The sequence below is a fragment of the Budorcas taxicolor genome, chromosome 1 (assembly GCF_023091745.1).
Source record: "Budorcas taxicolor isolate Tak-1 chromosome 1, Takin1.1, whole genome shotgun sequence".
Classification (NCBI taxonomy): Eukaryota; Metazoa; Chordata; class Mammalia; order Artiodactyla; family Bovidae; genus Budorcas; species Budorcas taxicolor.
Genome location: NC_068910.1, coordinates 47,810,952 through 47,829,230, shown reverse-complemented (window position 1 = coordinate 47,829,230; position 18,279 = coordinate 47,810,952). Strand labels below are relative to the sequence as shown.

The window sequence follows — 18,279 nt, the reverse complement described above, 5'->3', positions numbered from 1 at the left end:
TGTGCCTTGAAGAATTCTAACGTTAAAAGTTTTGGACAAAGCAGATGAGCCTATGAGAGATACTGGGATGGAAGTGCTAGAGATGGTGGAGGGAATCTAAGAGTATGTCAGTGACCAGACAGGGAAGTGTTTACATGGAAAGAGAGCTCAGACAAGAAGACGGCTGGGTGCTTGCTTCGGCAGCACATATACTAAAATTGGAACGATACAGAGAAGATTAGCATGGCCCCTGCGCAAGGATGACACGCAAATTCGTGAAGCGTTCCATATTTTTATCAGTTCTGATGAGATGGATGAAACTGGAGCCGATTATACAGAGTGAAGTAAGCCAGAAAGAAAAACACCAATACAGTATACTAACACATATATATGGAATTTAGAAAGATGGCAATGATGACCCTGTATGGAAGGCAGCAAAAAAGACACAGATGTGTATAATGGACTTTTGGACTCAGAGGGAGAGGGAGAGGGTGGGATGATTTGGGAGAATGGCATTCTAACATGTATACTATCATGTAAGAATTGAATCGCCAGTCTATGTCTGACGCAGGATACAGCATGCTTGGGGCTGGTGCATGGGGATGACCCAGAGAGATGTTATGGGGAGGGAGGTGGGAGGGGCGTTCATGTTTGGGAACGCATGTAAGAATTAAAGATTTTAAAATTTAAAAAAAAAAAAAGCAGATTATTAAATAAAATAAATAAATAAATAAATAAATAAGAAGACGGCTGGTCTGGCAGCACGGAGGTCTTTGTGGGAAGCACTTCTTTTTGGGCAAATAGGAACAGAAACCAGACAAAAGTGCATGGATGGGGAGGAGATGTGGAAATAGAGAAAAAAGAGTATTTATTGATAACTTCTCTATAGAAGTGAGGAGTTACAGAGATAAGAGACATGAAAATGAGGTTCAGAGAAGATTCTCTTCCAAAATGGGATATTCATGACTATGACTAAGAACTTCTGAAGTGAGGAAGACTTTCCTAAGTAAAATATAAAACCCCAAGTAAGAAACTGCATTGTGTGTGTGCACGCTCAGTTGTGTCCGACTCTCAGCAACCCTGCGGACTGTAGCCCACCAGGCTCCTCTGTCCATGGAATTCTCCGGGCAGGAATACTGGAGTGGGCCATTCCCTTCTCCAGCAGCTCTTCCTGACCCAGGGTCTGAACCTGGGCCTCCTGAACTGGCAGGCAGATTCTTTACCACTGACCTCCCTGGGAAGTAGGAAACCTAATTACCTAAAAATTAATAGTTTGGGGGACTTCCCTAGTAGTCCAGTGGTTAAGAATCCACTTGCCAATGCAGGGGACCAGGGTTTGTTCCTTGGTTGGGGAACTAAGATCCCACATGTCTCAGGGCAACTAAGCCTGTGTGCCACAACGAGGGAGAAGCCCACGTTGCTGCGTCGAAAGATCCTGTACATTGCAATTAAGACCTGATACAGCCACTCATTTTTTAAAAGATTAATTATTTTTGACATGATAAAAGATGGTGAAACATCAGGAAAGAACAGTTGCAACATGTATAGCAGGTGTAACACAAAATTTGGACTCTACAAGGTCTACGAGGTGAAAAGGACGTATTTTCTTTTTATAACTACATTCAACTTGCCCCTCAGCCCTCACTTCTAACTACAGCAGAAGGCAACCCCATCAAAAAACAACAACAAAAATTACACACTGTAAATCAACTATATTTGAATAAACAACAAAGGAAACCAAAAACAGAAATCAAAATATTCCTTCAAAGTAACTTAGTTGTTTTTAACATATTCATCCTTAAAACCTAGACCGGGACTTCCCCGGTCCAGTGGCTAAGATTCTGGGCCTCCAATGCAGGGGGCCCAGGTTCAATTCCTGGCTGAGGAACTAGATCCTACATACCCTAATGAAGATCTCGCACGTCGCAGCTAAGACCTGGCGCAGGCAAATAAACAGCAGCAATAAAACCCAACCCAGATTATCTGCTCTGTCTTCAAAGAATTCAACACTTTTTCATGGTTTCCTTGATCTTTGTACTTTTTTCTGTTGGTTGATATCATCCTGTCTTGCAATGACATATTGCATGCCTGTGTGTGCAACTTGACCTTGAGTCTGCTGACAGCAAGATCATGCTCAGTGTCCAGTATATATGCACATTTCCTGTGCTTATCTGTAGGCTCTCGTTGGTTACCAGTCATTTAAGTCCCCTGTGTGCCTCAGTGTTTTGGAGTGATAGGTAGGACTATTTCTGCATGTGGCACATTTCTCGAAGGATGTTATAGTGATTAAGACTTTACCCACCCTTTCAGAAGTTTTCCAAGAATCAAAATTCCCTAGTTTCTTGTCTTCCTCCTCTTACTCTTCCTTTTTAACTTAGGTGGTGGCTTAGTCGCTGAGTCGTGTCCAACTCTTGCGACTCCGTGGACAGTAGCCCGCCAAGCTCCTCTGTCCATGGGATTTCCCAGAAGAATATTGGAAGGGGTTGCCATTTGCTTCTCCAGGGGGTCTTCCTGACCCAGGGATCAGATCTGGGTTGCCTGTGTTGCAGGCAGAGTCTTAACAGTCTGAGTCACCAGGGAAGCCTCCTTTTAATTTAGGTAAGCAGTAAAATGCACAAAAATGAAGTGCAGAGCTCACTGAACTTTTATATACATATACACCTGTGTAGTCATCTCCCCAGAGAAGGCAGTGGCACCCCACTCCAGTACTCTTGCCTGGAAAATCCCATGGATGGCAGAGCCCGGTGGGCTACAGTCCATGGGGTCGCGAAGAGTCAGACACAACTGAGCGACTTCACTTTCACTTCTCAGTTTCATGCATTGGAGAAGGAAATGGCAAGCCCCTCCAGTGTTCTTACCTGGAGAATCCCAGGGATGGGGGAGCCTGGTGGGCTGCCATCTATGGGGTCGCACAGAGTCGGACACGACTGAAGTGACTTAGCAGCAGCAGCAGCAGCAGCAGCAGCAGCAGCAGCAGCAGCAGCAGCAGTCATCTCCCAGATCAAGATCCAGAACATTTTCTGCTCCAGCGGGCTCCCTCCTGCCTCTTCTCAGACCCCACCTTCTCCAAATACAGCTATGATCTGATTTCTAGCACCATGCTCTTGACTGGTTTTACCTGTTTTTGAACCTCATATAAATTGAATCATGGTTTATACTTCTTTGGATCTGACTTCTTTTGTCCAACATCATGTCTGTGAGATTCAACCATGTTGATGTGTGTCTATAGCCTGATGTTTCTCTGGTGTAGCATATTATGGGATGAATAGCAATTATGTTTTTAATAACAAATCTTCCTTGATTCTTTAGAGAAATAGTCACTCCTATATCTTCAACATTATTTTGCCATAGATGTATTTGGCTTTATAATATTTTTTTCCTGTCCTAAATGACTGGCTAACACATAAGAGAAAAGAGAGTCCATTTTCAGAATACATGATTTTAAAATACACAAATAGAAATTAACAAACTCTTCCCTTATACTGCCTGCTGCTGCTGCTAAGTTGCCTTAGTCTTGTCCAACTCTGTGTGACCCCATGGACAGCAACCCACCAGGCTCCTCTGTCCATGGGATTCTCCAAGCAAGAACACTGGAGTGGGTTGCCATGTCCTTCTCCTGCCTAGGTATAAACTATTGGGTGTAAGGTAGGCTACAAGGATGTATTGTGCAACATAGGGGATACCGCCAAAATTTTGTAATGACTGTAAATGGAATGCAACCTTTAAAAACCATATAAATATATATATTTTTTTAATTTCAGATGGGATGTATTGGAAGGTTGGGATTGACATTTATATATATACTATGACATATATGCACTATTGATTCCTATAAAACAGGAAACTAATGATAACTTGTATAGCACAAGGAACTCTGCTCAATGGTCTGCAGTGACCTAACTGGGAAAGGAATCCAAAAAAGGGGATACATGTATATGTATAGCTGATTCACTTTGCTGTACAATAGAAACTAACACAACACTGGAAAGCAACTATACTCAAAATTTTAAAATTAATTTTATTTTAAAAAGGGCAATTTATTCAATAGCGCCTTTCTATAGAGCTGGGCAGGAAACTGACCTAGATTCAGGATGGAAGACAGCCCTGGATGTGAGCTGGGACCAGCGAGTGGCCGGGGGTGGGCTCCTGGAGTAGAAACCTCCTTGCTAATGAGCTGTTTTATGTCTCCCCATTCCCCCTGCCCCCTGCCCCCATCACTGTTTTTTCCAGTGAGATGAGTCAGAAAGTGGTTAAGGAGGGCCCCAGACTCTCCAAGAACCAGAAGTTCTCCGAGCACTTCAGCATACATTGCTGCCCGCCGTTCACCTTCCTCAACTCCAAACGCGAGATCGTGGACCGCAAGTACAGCATCTGTAAAAGTGGCTGCTTCTATCAGAAGAAAGAGGAGGACTGGATCTGCTGTGCCTGCCAGAAGACCAGGTGAGTGGTCGTGCTGCCGCCCGGCGCCTGGGCTGGGCGTTGGCCTCTGTCTCCGGCTCCGGGTTCCCCCTTCCTGCTCTGCTCTGGGGCCGGGGCTCTCTGCAAACTGCGCTTTCCCCAGCCCGCTGGCAGGCGGCTCCCCGTTAGGCTCTGCCACTGGAAGGTACTGGAGGGAGACTGGAAGGCGGGAGGGGGCGCAGGGCTGCCTCCCTGTTCCAGCTCCGGTCAGCATCACGTAGGCAGCAGAGGAGAGCCACTGCCCCAGCCTGCAGCTTCTTTTGGCCCTCTCAGAACCAGCCGCCGCGCACCGTCCCCTCAGAGGCCCAAGCGCCAGCCAGCTGCACCCCCCGCGGTGGTCAGAGCGCCAGCCAAGCCACGGTCCCCTCCGAGGCCCGAACGTCAGCCACGCCCCCGCCCAGAAGTCCGACCTCCACCGGCCAAGCAGCGGCCCCCTCAGAAGGCCAAGCAGCAGCCGCGCAGCAGCCCCCAGAGAGGGCCAGGCCCCAGCCGTGGGGGGTCCCCCGGCAAAGCTTCTAGGTTCTGGTAACACCATCTCTTCCCTTTTGCTCCCCCCAGCCCTCAGGTTAGTAGCTGCTTCCTGTGTTTACTACCAATGGGTTATCTCAATGGTCCCCCTTCATTCAGCCTTACAAACTGTCCTCGGTTCCCTGCATTAAATCCCCTCATTTGAAACTTCTCGTGAGGCTCCCGTTTTGCTCAGAGATGCTGTTGGTGCAATACTTCAGGTGGCAGTATGGGTTGCTTCCTTTGTCTAACAGGGCTGGAAATGATTAATGTATACAGTCAGAGTGTGAGCCGCAGTGCGAGACTGAATAAACAAGGCCCTCGATTCCTGTGCCTCAGAGAGAGAAGGAATGGGGACTCTCAGGGGTGTCTGTGTGTGTGCTAAAGGAGAGGGTCAGCCAGATCATTCAACCCTCCTCCCAACACACGCCATCTGATGTTAATCTCAATGGCAAGACCGGTCATTCATTCAACAAGCTTGATTGCGTATGTATAGAGTTCCACATACTGTGTTGGGGATGGGGATGCAGCTGGAACAACCAGGTTGTTTGTGACTCAGCAGGACCAAATGAGAGAATAGTTATCCACAGCGTAGGGTTAAATGCTCTAGTACTCATATAATCAGCATGTGCATTGGGCGATGGGAACCTGGAGAATGGCTCCCTGTTTGGGGCTTCAAAGAGGTTAGGTTAGAATAAGTAGAGGATAAGAGGGAGACGGAGAAGAGGGCGACAGGATGAGATGGTTGGATGGTATCACCGATTCAATGGACATGAACTTGGGCAAACTCTGGGAGATGGTGAGGGACAGGGAAGCCTGGCATGTTGCAGTCCATGGGGTCCCGAAGAGTTGGACACAGCTTGGTGGCTGAACAACCCAAGGGGGTGATGCTTGTCGACAGAACAGGTGGACTGGAGAGCACGTGCTCATCAGCTCCATCTTAGGCAGGTCAGCCTTCTTTTTTTTAAATGGCTTTTTCTGATCAGTTTTAGGTTCATAGTAAAATTGAACAGAAGGTTAGAGATTTCGCATATACTCTGCCCACACACATGGCAATCCAATTCTTTGAGTATTTGAAAATGAACCTGTTTTATAAGTTGACCATGGCTATTAATTGTATTTGAGATTCTCATATATGCTTTGATGCTCAGAGACTACATAGAGTATAATAGTGTGTGGATGTCTCATGATGTTTTCAGATTTAGTTCATAGAAGAATCAAGTGGGGAATGTTAAAATGCTCGCAAAGAATCTAATTCTTTGAGTCACTGCTGAGGTCAGGGGAGCTGCATTTTCAACAAGTAACCACCCCATCCCCAGCATAGATGAGGTGAGATTAATTTGTGAAGAGAAATAACAGATTGGTAAGTGATTGGTAAGTCACTAAAAGTGTAATAGGAAGTTGTATACCTGGTAATCTGGTCGTTAATTTTTGCCTTCCGAAGGGGCCTGAGTACTAAGGTCCTATGACAGGTAAGTTTTGATATATAGAAGAGGTTGGGAAATGTGGCGGAGAAGGCAATGGCACCCCACTCCAGTACTCTTGCCTGGCAAATCCCATGGACGGAGGAGCCTGGGAGGCTGCAGTCCATGGGGTCGCGAAGAGTCGGACACGACTTGCCGCGGCCAGCACAAGCAAGAGTTGCACCTGCACAGGGAGAGAACGGAGTGTCCCCGCTAAGAAAAATAAGAGATAGAGACAAAAGATGGGGTTGAGAGGATCAGACCACAAATGGCTGATGCCTTTCTTTATTAGGCTACAATATTTATAGGCTAAAATACGTGACTTAAGACATGCACAGGATTATTCTTTAACCTCAGGATACAATCACCAGACCCTTACCATTGTGTACAGAGCACAATAAGATTATCTATCTTCTATGACATGTTGCAAGAACAAGACATCTTGGGGCCTTAAGGGCTATAAAAATTCTTGAGGGTGGCGGGACAGGGAGCTTAGGAACATGCCTAAGGCTCTGCATACCTGCCGAGCAGCTCCCAAGACTTAACCCTTCACGGGCAGTCCCCCGCAACGACTGAGCGACTTCCCTTTCACTTTTCACTTTCGTGCATTGGAGAAGGAAATGGCAACCCACTCCAGTGTTCTTTCCTGGAGAATCCCAGGGATGGGGGAGCCTGGTGGGCTGCCGTCTATGGGGTCGCACAGAGTCGGACACGACTGAAGTGACTTAGCAGCAGCAGCAGGAAACGCGGAGAGCAGAGGAAACTAATTGTACATGGCAAGGCATCCACGGTGGTGGCTTCAAGCCTACCATCCCCAGTGAGTTGCGTGATGGCTGTTGGGTGGCTGGGAATTGAACCAGGACATCAGGAGGAGGAAGACAATGAAAGCCAATCTCCTCTGAGACACAGATGTGTCTGGATTTAGCCTCGCTGGTTTTACTTACTTAAATATTTTAGTGGTGGCATATTTTGACTCCCCCAGTTAGCTGTTCTCAGTGGGTATCAGAGAAGACACCTCTATAGGCTATTGCCTCCTCGGTTGTTGGCCCTTCCCTGGGACCAGGGGACCTGACAGGCTTCAATCATAATGTCCGGTGACATCCCAGACTCATCTGAACCCTTCCTGTGGTACTCATTCTCCCTTCTCAGGTTCCCAAAGGTCCTAAGGCAATGCAATAGGGCTACTACTTCACCGTACTATGCAATATACATACAATACTCTACTGACACTGACTGTCCTAAATCAAAGGGTAGGAGGAAGGTTAATGGGAAAAATTCACTCTGAAGCAGAGCTACTAAATTCCACGTGAAGAAAAGGTCACAAAAAGCTTTCCTGAAACTGACTGACTTTTAGAAATGGTGACATTCTTGAGATCTGACCTTTAGAGGTTATACAATTTTGACAAAGGCCTTTTGGGTCTTTAGTAATTCTCATTCTTCCTCTTATCAACAATCTCAGCAAATAACATCACAGCCCCTCTAGTCACTCCCACTGGAAACCGAAGCGCCAGTCTGACTTCCAACCTCTCACCACACACACAGGCTTGCCAATTTTACTTTCTGGATTTTTTTTTTTTAACCATAACTTAAAGTACATTTAGAGCTGATGTGAAGGGATGCAGAAGGGAGACTGAGCCTAGAAACAAAGGGGACATAGAGGTGGTGGGTAGAGTAACGCTCCTTCATGGTGTGTATGGAGGGATGGGCCGCTGGTGGGAGCAGAAGAAGCCGCCTGGCTTTGGAAAGCAGAGAGACCCATTAAAGGGCTGAGAGGAAGGCAAGTCATGCTCTGAGCAGGAGAGAATCAGGGGTCTGGGAAGGTTAGGGTAGGTCAGGAATACCAGAGACACAGGCTGTGAGGCAGTGCTGAGGGCTTGCTGAGCTCTGCTGGATGGAGCTGCGTCTGGACCATCTGTTCGTATGGAGTTTACTCTCCAGGGACGGAAACAAAGAGCCAGTTCTGAAACCACCAGTGGACGCATCCAGCTCATCAACAGCCTGCTTTTCTACGCTGTTAGGGTGCCAACAGCAGCTGTTCTTAAACTTCACCAGGTGCCTCTGGCTTTTCCTTCTCTCTCCATCAGACTCCTTTTTTTAATCCTGGTAGTTTGATTTTAAAATGTTCCAAGTGTTCATTATTTATTTATTTAAACTAAAAAAAAAAGTCAAAACAGTTTACCCACTTCTCCTCCCTACTCTCTGCCTCTATGCTCTCTCTGAGCTTGTTTTTCATTTGGTTGTTTGCTTTTTTAGATTTCACATGTAGAAGAGATCCTATGATGCTCATCTTTCTATGACTTCTGTTTCTTAGCATAATGCCCTCCAGGTCCTTCCATGTTGCTGCAAATGGAAAGATTCCGTACCTTTTTCTGGGTGAATAATAGGCCATTGCATATACATATATATGCAAGGTGTTACGGAAAAACTTTTTGCTTTTTGGCCAACTATATGCATGTGTGTGTATGTGTGTGTGTGTGTGTGTGTGTGTGTGTGTACATGCTCTACAGTTCATTTACTTATCCTCTGATGCACGTTTGTTTCCATATCTTGGCTATTCATAAATAATGCTGCAGTGAACATAAGGGTTCATTTTCTTGTTGTTTAGTCACTAAGTCATGTCCCACTCTTTGCAACCCCATGGACTGTAGCCCACCAGGCTGCTCTGTCCATGGGATTTCCTAGGCAAGAATACTGGAGTGGGTTGCCATTCCCTGCTCCAGGGGATCTTCCTGATCCAGGGATCAAACCTGCGTCTTCTGCGTTGGTGGGCGGATACTTTACTACTGAGCCACCAGGGAAGCCCTTTACAATTTTATCCATTCTAATATAAGAGTTGTGGTACCTCACTGTAGTTTTAATTTTGCTTTTCCTATTGATTAATGATGGTTTTTAAATGAACTTGTATATCATCCACCAAAGACATTTATCGGTGAAGTGTGTACTCGATCTTCTGCTCACTTAAAAAGCAAATTATTTTATTATTGTGTCTTAATATTGTATTATTGTATACCATATTATTGTAAAATAATATAATTATTTTATATATATCAGATATATAAAAATATATATCTGGATACAAGCCCTTTGTTAAATATATGTTTTGCAAATATTTCCTCATTTTCTTAACAGTGTCTCTGTGAAGGGCCAAAGTTTTAAACCTTGGCTAAATGCAACTTATTAATTTTTTATTTTTATAGATCATTTTTTTTGTATTGTATGTGTGCTTTTTGTATTGTGTGTAAGAGTTCTTTGCCTAGCCAAAGGTCACAAAGATTTTCTCCTGTATTTTCTTTTCAAAATTTAAAAATTTAACTTTTACGTTACTATCCATTTGGGGTTAATTTTTTGTAAATGGTGTGAGATATGGATTGAGGTTCAAGTTTTTTTACATACAGATATTCAATTGTTCCAGCCTCATTTGCTGAAAAGATTCTCCACTGAATAACTTTTGCAATTCTGTCAAAAATCAGTTGGTCATGTGTGAGTTCATTTCTGGACTTCCTATTCTGTTTCATTAATTTATGTGTCTTTTCTTTAACAAGCTTCATTAACTATAGCCTTGTAGTAAGTGTTAAAATCAGTTTATTATAAACTCTCCAACACTCTTTTTCATTTTTGAAATTGTTTTTGGCTGTTCTCATTCTTCCACTTTTCCATAGGAATTTTAGTATCAGTGTGTGATTTTCTATAATACATCCTGGTAGAACCGAATGGGATAGTGTTAAGTTTGTAAGTCTGCTTGGGGAGAGCAGTACATGGCGTATCTCCCCATTCATTTAGCTCTTTCTTGCTCTGTGGTTTGCAGCATACAGGTCTTACACATGTTGTTTGCTTTACACTTAGGCATTTCATGCTTTTATGTACTATTAAAATGGTTCTTTTTCAGTTTCAATTGTTCATTGCCAATGTATAAACATATAAGATTTTTTATACTGATCCTATATCCTGTGATCTTGCTAAACTCACTTATTCTAGTTTATTTGGGGGGAGGGTAGACTCTGGAATATTCTACATTGATAGTCATGTTATCTGTAAAAAGAGACAGTTTTATTTTTTCCTTTTTGCTCTCTATGCCTCGTTTCTGTATGTGGTTTATCCTGCTATTTCACCTAGAACATTTTATTTTTAGAAAAATATTTTAATAAGATTAAGTCCTTGCCAAATGGTCTTTCTGAATAATTAAAAGGGATTAGATCCCAAAGGCCTGGGCCCAACCAGATATTGGACTTGGGTTGAGTTGTAGGTTCATACCTGTTTTTACCTCAAATTCTTATTTCAGGATGTGGCTTGTCTTTCCTCATAGCTCATTGATTGACATCCTCTAGCATCAGACTAGAGAATGGGCATGAATATGCTTTGCATTTACAGAATCAAAGAGGTTCCTATTACCAGTAGAATTCTTAACTTGGGCAATTGTCCAGGATCACCAGGTACTGACATCACCTTGATGCTTATGAGAGATGAAGCTCTCGGGGTTGCATTTACTTGATGGACTTAATTCTAACCTACATTTAGGGCCAGCTCTTAAGGAGAACTAAGACCCTGAAGAACAGTCCTGTGATGGTTGACTATGTGTAGGCCAGAACTCACGCCTCTTCTTTCCCCAGCCCCACAGGGCCTCGAGCCGTTTGTTTCTTCTGCTCTGCCACGTGGAAGGTCTTTATAATTTTCACCCTTCAGGGCTAGGCTACAAGATGATGATTAGGACCTGTTATACAGCTTTGGTTTTTGCTTAATAGTGACCAGTTATTTTCCTATTTTGGTTTGGCCAATGGCCAGATGCGGCCAACGGGGATGATATGCAGAGTATGTCACGTAGCCAGAGGACCCCTGTGTCTGCAGAGTCATCATTGCTGTCAGTGGGAAGGAGCCCGGGAATGGCCCTTAGACCAAGCCTTCTCATTGAGCAGAGGCCAACTCCAGTGTGAGCTCAGCTGGTACATTTGACATCCCAGGGTCCATCTCCCTTGCTGGAGGGTGCAGGAGTCACGGGAGCAGGGACTTTTTTTTTTCCTTTTTGTTTTAAATATTTATTTATTTATTTGGCTGTATCAGGTCTTAATCGTGACACATGGGATTTTTAGCTGTGGCATGTGGGATCTAGTTCCCTGACCAGGGATTGAACCCAGGCCCCCTGCATTAGGAACACAGAGTCTTAGCCACTGGACCCCCAGGGAAGTTCCGGGGACTCTATCTTATACTCACAACCCCAGGGCCCGACTCAGGGCTTGACTGAACAGACCTATCAATACACCTAGCAGTCAGTCCAGCCCGATGGAAAGGTCAAACCCCAGCATCAGATTTGAGGCTAAGCACAGCTGTCTATCCAAGTCACTTATTCTCTTAAAGCTGTGTTTTCCCCATCTGTGTCATGTGGCTATTATCTACCTTATTTGTGATCATGATGAAATGCTTAGTTCATCATCTTCTACTACTAGTAAGTGGCTCTTATTAGAACTTTTATTTAACAGATACACTGTGTCACTCAATCCTAACTACTGGCAAATCCTCCCCCACTTGGTTGCTTCCCTTGGTTGAGAAGGAACTCAGGAGCTGCTGCTGCACAGTTTGGATACAGGGGAGCCTGTGACATAACCAGATGCTCAGAGTATCTAAGATGCTAAGTGGTCTCTGTGCTGCGGTAACTGCAGAGGTGGTACCCAGGCTATGTGAGCATCTACACGAGTGTCAGCATCCAGGGTTTTATATTCAGCAGGATCTATAGGATGTTCTAATGTAAACAGGCTGGCCTATGTCTGGAAGGCATGGAAAAGATCCAGAAAACAGATTCTCTTCCTAAATGTCAAGAGACGTGTTCCAGCCTATCAGGCTACAGTTCACTAGGCAAGTTTCAACAAAGTATTTCTTCATTGTTTTTCCTGGTGTCCTGGATCCTTTCTGATGGGCACTAGCACTTGCCATATAATTTGGGGTTTGGGAGAATGCTGTTGTTAACACTTTATTTTTATTTTGAATTTTATTTTGAATTTTTCAAAGTCCCCAAATTATAGGAAAAGCTGTGATCCTCATAAGGTTAATCTCTGGTGGAAAAAATGCATATTCCTGATGCACTTGTCTTGTTTTTTTTTAATTTATTTTTTAAATTAAGAACTTTGATGATATTTTGAAACTATTTGACAGGACCTTATTTTGAAGGTAGCCACATAGATTTCTGCAGTCTAAATAATTTAATCCCTCAGCTGGAGAATAGACTTTCAAGCAATAGTATTTTGGGATCACATATTTATAATGATCACATATTTATAAGGAAATAACTGGGTGTTATCTCCTTCTTAAAAAGTCTATTCTGCATCAAAATAGGAACACATCAATATGGTCACAATTTTATAATGTGCATACACACCCCATGTGCATTTGTGTATATGTTCATGTGTGCATGTCTATAGACAGTAAAAGTAGCTTTTTCTAGGAGTGGTGGTATTTTGATTTTGTGTTTTTCTGTATTCCAATTGGAGAAGGAAATGGCAACCCACTCCAGTATTCTTGCCTGGAGAATCCCATGGACGGAGGAGCCTGGTGGGCTACAGTCCACGGGGTGGCAAAGAGTCGGACACAACTGAGCGACTTCACTTTCACTTTCTTTCATTTTCACTTTTCTGTATTTAAAAATATTTTCAATGATTAACAGCGAAACAATAATCACTGGATATAAAGACAGAAGAGTTTTTAAAGAATATCTTTCCCAGGCTTAGCCCCGAAATATAAAATATTATAAAATAAAAAATATTGGCCAGATACTTCCAGAAGTGAGAAATTAAAGAGAGATTTTTAAGGCTGAGTTTACCAGACGTGATCACCTCAAAGGTAGTCTATAAATTCTAGTAACCAAGTAGTCTACAATTCTAGTAACCAACCCCCGAGAAAGGACACATCCCTCAGCGATGCTGAGGGCTCTTCTGTTTCTTTTTGTTAACCAGATTGAAAAGGAGGACCAAGCCGACCCCTCGGAAGAAGTGATGGAGGACTTTCAGGTGAACGGTTGGCCTCAGCTCCTGGACTCACTGCTTCTCGACGTACGTGCCCCGGGACAGGTCACCCGGCTTTGAATATGACGCAGGGGCCACCACCTGCTGATGTGGCCACAGCCGATGCCCACAGTCCCCGTGGGGCGGGCGCCGCCGGGCAGCCTGCCTGGAGGTGAGAGGGGACACCTCTGTGCATTAGGCTCCAGGCGGTGGGTCCCTGCAGCACCCTTTGGTCTCAGCCACAGTCCTGTCCCCTGGAGGATGTACACAGGCCTCCAGGATCTCTGGAGCAGGACGGCCCCACTGCCAGCCCATATGTTGTCCTCCAACCTCAAGACCCCTCCGTGCCTGGCATCTTGTTGCCTAGGCTGACTTGTAATCCTGGCCTCCTCCTTTGGCATCAGTCCTCTGCCTGGGCTCCTCTGTCCCCCTGCACCGTTTGGTCTCCGTCTGACCTCCTTAGTCAGTCCCTGTACTAGCTCACAGTCAGAGGCCCAGTTGGCTTCAAAGAACTACAAGTTCTTTTGTAGTAAGACATTAGGCTGCCAAATGGTCCGGAGATGCACGGAGATTCCCAGGGAGGGTAGGAGCTGTCTAGTTGCCAGAGGAGGCCAATGTGCTGGGTCAGAAGCTGGAGAAAAGTCTGAGGAAGGCGCTCCCTCCCACCCTCAGGCCCCTGTCTCCAGCTTCACACAGCGATCTGTGGGTGTCTTCTCCCGACCCACCCTGGGTGACAGCAAATACTCTCAGGCAACCGTCTAAGTCCAACCCCTCTGGACAGTCTCAACTCCAGCACTATCTGCTCTGTAAAATGTGCAACCCTGTGCAAGTAATCTGGGCTCAGTACCTTGCCCGCCTCCCCTCTCCCGAAGGCTCAGAGACAAGGCTGCTAAGTCGGCCCCTTGGGAGGCAGCGAAGCTGTTTTCCCCCCTCCCCACCTCAGGACACAGGCAGACCCCAGGCCACCTTCGCAGGGCCAGAAAGGGTGCTCAGAGAGTTGCTGTTCTCAGGCCATGGAGTCCCAAATTCCTGGGGGGAGGGCTGAGACCTGCCCCCCTACCCCCACCCCCGCTCTCCGTGCCTGGACCCCTTTATATACTGTAGAGGGATCAGGAAAGCTAGGAGAGGAATTTGGCCTTTGGGAGAGGAGAATTAAGCCAGGGGAGGGGTGAGCTGGGGCAGCTGAGCTGTCCAAGACTTCCCTCCCTGTGTGTGAACCCACTCCGTGGGGTGTGGGGGTCTGGAGCCAGTTATCATGGAGCAGGGTTGGGGTTGACTTCTCATCTCTTCGTTTTGATTTGCTCCCTCTATCTGTAGCCCTAGGCTCTTGAAAAGGACTTTTTGATCTTGAGGATGGGCTCTTGATCAGGGCCATAGGAACTTACTCCCTCACTCCACTCTGGTTCTACTATACTCCCCATACATATGCACGTTTTGGGGGCAGTGCCCCCGGTACAACAGAGGACCCTCAGATCACCTGGTGCTCCTGCGGATTGGTGTGTGTGTCTCTGTGTGTGTGTGTTTAGAAACTTGGCTTTGGGAGAATATCTCTGGGCTTGTCTTCGCTCCCAGGCACAAATACTGGAGAGCCCCTCTGAGTTCTGTGTTGATCCCACGACCCTGGAGGACCCTGACCGCTGAAGCTGATCATGAGAGAAGACCACGGTCCCTTCAGGGCCGACCTTGATGTAGGATTCCACTGTGAAACCCAGCAGCGGCTTTGTAGGAGCACCCCTCCTTGGGCTAGTTTCCTTACCCAGCTCAGAGAGGAGGGGTGGGAGGAGAGAGTTGAGGGCATCCATCTCTCTTCAGGCTCGAGTGGGGTCCATTCCAGAAGGCTATTCCAACTTCTTTTTGCCAGTGCGCCTACTGGTTTCTAAAGCCGGGGTTGAAGGGTGGAGGATACAGGGAACAGATCCTCCTCCCAGTCCTCCACTCCTCCCTTCTACTCATGAGGCTGGAGGAGGGGAGGCGGAGCCAGGCCCCAACCCCAAAGGGACCGTTGTTCTTCCAGACTTGGTCCACTTTGCTTGCGACTCAGAAGCCCTTTCGCTACCCAGCAGGATCACACTGTCTTGCCTCTTTCTGGTCTCTGCTTTTGCACGTGTAAGTGATATGTTGTCCTATCTGTTAGTGCCTGTGCCAACCTCAGGGCTCCGTTCTTACTGTTCATTCTGCCTGTGATGTTCTGGCCCAAGATCTTTGCACTAATGCCTTCAACTCAAATACCATGTCAGAGAGGCTTCCCTGGGAAGTCAGTGTGGTTTCCATAGTTAACGCTCTATCACATAGCTCTAGCAGTGATCACCTTCTTGAACCATCTTGTTCATATATTTACTTGTTTATTGCTTGGGACCCCATCTCCTCCTAATGTAAACTCTACAACTGCCAATACTTGTTTACTGCCACATTCTAAGTTCCCAACACTAGTAAGAACTCAATAAATGCTTGTTGACTGAATGGGTGTTTGTTTGTTATTCTTAAAATAGGCATAATTTTCCAAAAGTTCAGAGAGAGAAGTCAAAGGTGTCTATTGTGTTCAGCAGCAAGGAACCTTCTAGGGTGTGACTCTGTAGGGCATCCTCTGTGAGAGTCCATGGGAGGTGAGGACAGAAATTGGGGAAGGAAGATGCAACTCCCTCAACTCAGCCCCACCAGGAAGGGAGGCAGAGGAGGGGGCCATAGCAGGGGTGCTCCATGAAGCCAGCTGACACCTGGCATGTTGAATGCTGCTGGGAAGGAGGCAGCGGAGTGGGTGTGAGGAGGAGGAGGAGATAACTGGGGGAGACAGGAACTGAGCAAACTCTGGGAGACAGTGAAGGACAGGGAAGCCTAGCATGCTGTAGTCCACGGGGTTGCAAAGAGCCAGACACAACCTAGCGACTGAATGACAGGAAGTGAGGAGGCTGGCGAGAGGAAGCCAGGGCACAGGCGGGGGCATCAGGTGCAGAGAAGGGGTTCCTTCTCATCAGAAAAAAGGAAAGGAGAGCATAGGTTCTGGCGGGTTTGCAGGGTCAGTGACAGGAGCCTGAGGCAATTCCTGCCCATGGCTTTGATTTTCTACTGGAGCAGGAGGGAAAGTGCCCTGTTCACAAATGGGAGTGATGGTGGTGCTGTTAGGGGTCAGAGATATGAGGAGAGTGGAGAGGATTATAAAGAAATCACTTTATCTAAGGTCTTTGAAATCTTCTTAAACCTTTCTCCAGATGAATTTCCTTAATTAAGTTATAGTTCAAGGCAATATCTTGACACTAAATTGTTGTCTATAATGTCACATTTAAATGTGAATCTAAGATCTAAATCTGAGACTCATGTGGTCTCAGGAGGAAGATGGAAGAGTTGGAGAGGAAAGGCAGAGTTTAATCTTCCCAAAGAATATAGAACCACAGGGAAGCTTTCACTATGGGAAGCTGCAAAAATGCTGATGCATCACAGTGAGATGGGGCTGTGCTATGGGGCAGTAAATTGCTGAGTGTCCATCTAGGTTGCTGTTCAGACACCAGAGAAATGTGAAAACTTATTCTCCCAGGAGAGCTTCTTGCCTGACTCCATAGCACATATGTCAGCCCCATTAATAACATCATAACGGGTACTTACTATCTCTACTGAAGAAAATGAAGTATTTTTAACAGACAAAGATGATGCTGTTGGCCCAAAAGTGGGGTGTTTTATTTCCAATTCGGTGAGACTTTGCCTACTTATTCTTCTTATTTGTAACACAGGTACACACTTGCAAGAATGCTGGGTAAGGATAGTGATAAATTTTTTTTGTTGAGTATCAATTATATATCTATCTGGTGCCACATAGAGTTTTATGTTTGTAAATAGGAGAAGTTGGTTATGGCCTCCATGGCCATTGAATCATGACCTTGACCTTACTGCTATTATGTAGCAAAATGGAAGTTGCCAAACTGAGCTTGGTGAAACCCTGGGGTACTTGGAGATGCCACTGTATAAGATAAGCGGGAAGTAGAACCAATAGGGGTCCAGGCCACCTCCATGTCAACTAAAGCAGCTTTTAGGGTCTATGTTGATTTCTAATTTTATATAGATCAAGGGTCCTACTAGGGTAAAAGAGTCAAACAATCTCTACTTTCATAGCTAAAGCAGAAAAAGAAAATTTTTTTTTGGCCTTGCCATGGGACTTACAGGACCTGAGTTCCCTGACCAGGGATTGAACCTATGCCCTGGCAGTGCAAGTGCCAAGTCCTAACCACTGGACCAGCAGGGAATTCTCAAATATTGACAGAATACTTATGTTAGTAATTTTCTAAGTGATTTCTTGAAGAGTGTATTCTTTGGCAATGACATTATAGATTTAGGTTCAGTTGATGGGTAAGAGTATTTCAATGACTGCTTATTTCCTCTAAGGCAACATTCATCTACCACCGAGTTGAGTGTTTTGACTTTTGATCAAGGTTTAGCCAACATTTGGATGAGCAAAAGAACATAGATTAGCCAATAGTTCTGATAATTATTTTCCTTTTAAGCAAATTGATATAAAAGTTTTATATTCAACATGGATCATACTCAAACTCATCTCTGTTGCACAAGATACATTAACTGTATAAACTATATTAATAGTACATAAAACAGGTTTGAGGAGAGTGGAGAAGATGAAAGGTGACAGCTCAAGGGGTGGTCTTCATAACAAATCAAATATCTATCAGATTTGAGTCATTTGGTTCAAAAAGATCTCTTAACAATAAAACTAAGTTCTGAGCTGTGCTCAATCTGTAAGTCATGTCCGACTCTTTTTGACCCCTTGGACTGTAGCCCATCAGGCTCCTCTGTCCATGGAGTTTTCCAGGCAAGAATACTGGAGTGGGTTGCCATTTCCTCCTCCAGGGGACTTTTCCCTACCCAGGGATCAAACCCACATTTGC

General features: G+C 45.3%; 1 protein-coding gene and 2 non-coding genes across 3 annotated transcripts; 2 read left to right on the top strand and 1 right to left on the bottom strand.

The window, feature by feature from the left end:
- The first annotated feature begins 167 nt into the window (after nt 1-167).
- On the top strand, nt 168-274 carry LOC128058648 (U6 spliceosomal RNA). The gene has a single exon (XR_008200508.1). It is a non-coding gene; the product is annotated as a U6 spliceosomal RNA (small nuclear RNA).
- A 3,939-nt stretch (nt 275-4,213) lies between these two features.
- MOBP (myelin associated oligodendrocyte basic protein) lies at nt 4,214-13,385 on the top strand. Its single transcript, XM_052648712.1, has 3 exons — nt 4,214-4,419; nt 4,711-4,956; nt 13,346-13,385. The coding sequence occupies exons 1-3, from the start codon at nt 4,214-4,216 to the stop codon at nt 13,383-13,385; spliced, it is 492 nt and encodes a 163-aa protein (XP_052504672.1).
- A 4,167-nt stretch (nt 13,386-17,552) lies between these two features.
- TRNAA-UGC (transfer RNA alanine (anticodon UGC)) lies at nt 17,553-17,624 on the bottom strand. The gene has a single exon. It is a non-coding gene; the product is annotated as a tRNA-Ala (tRNA).
- Nucleotides 17,625-18,279: the final 655 nt, after the last annotated feature.

Coding starts and splice junctions, on each gene's coding strand:
- MOBP (XM_052648712.1), top strand. CDS start 4,214: ATGAGTCAGAAAGTGGTTAAGGAGGGCCCCAGACTCTCCAAGAACCAG. Junction 4,420..4,710: donor TGTGCCTGCCAGAAGACCAG/GTGAGTGGTCGT, acceptor TGGCCCTCTCAG/AACCAGCCGCCGCGCACCGT. Junction 4,957..13,345: donor TCCCCCGGCAAAGCTTCTAG/GTTCTGGTAACA, acceptor TTTGTTAACCAG/ATTGAAAAGGAGGACCAAGC.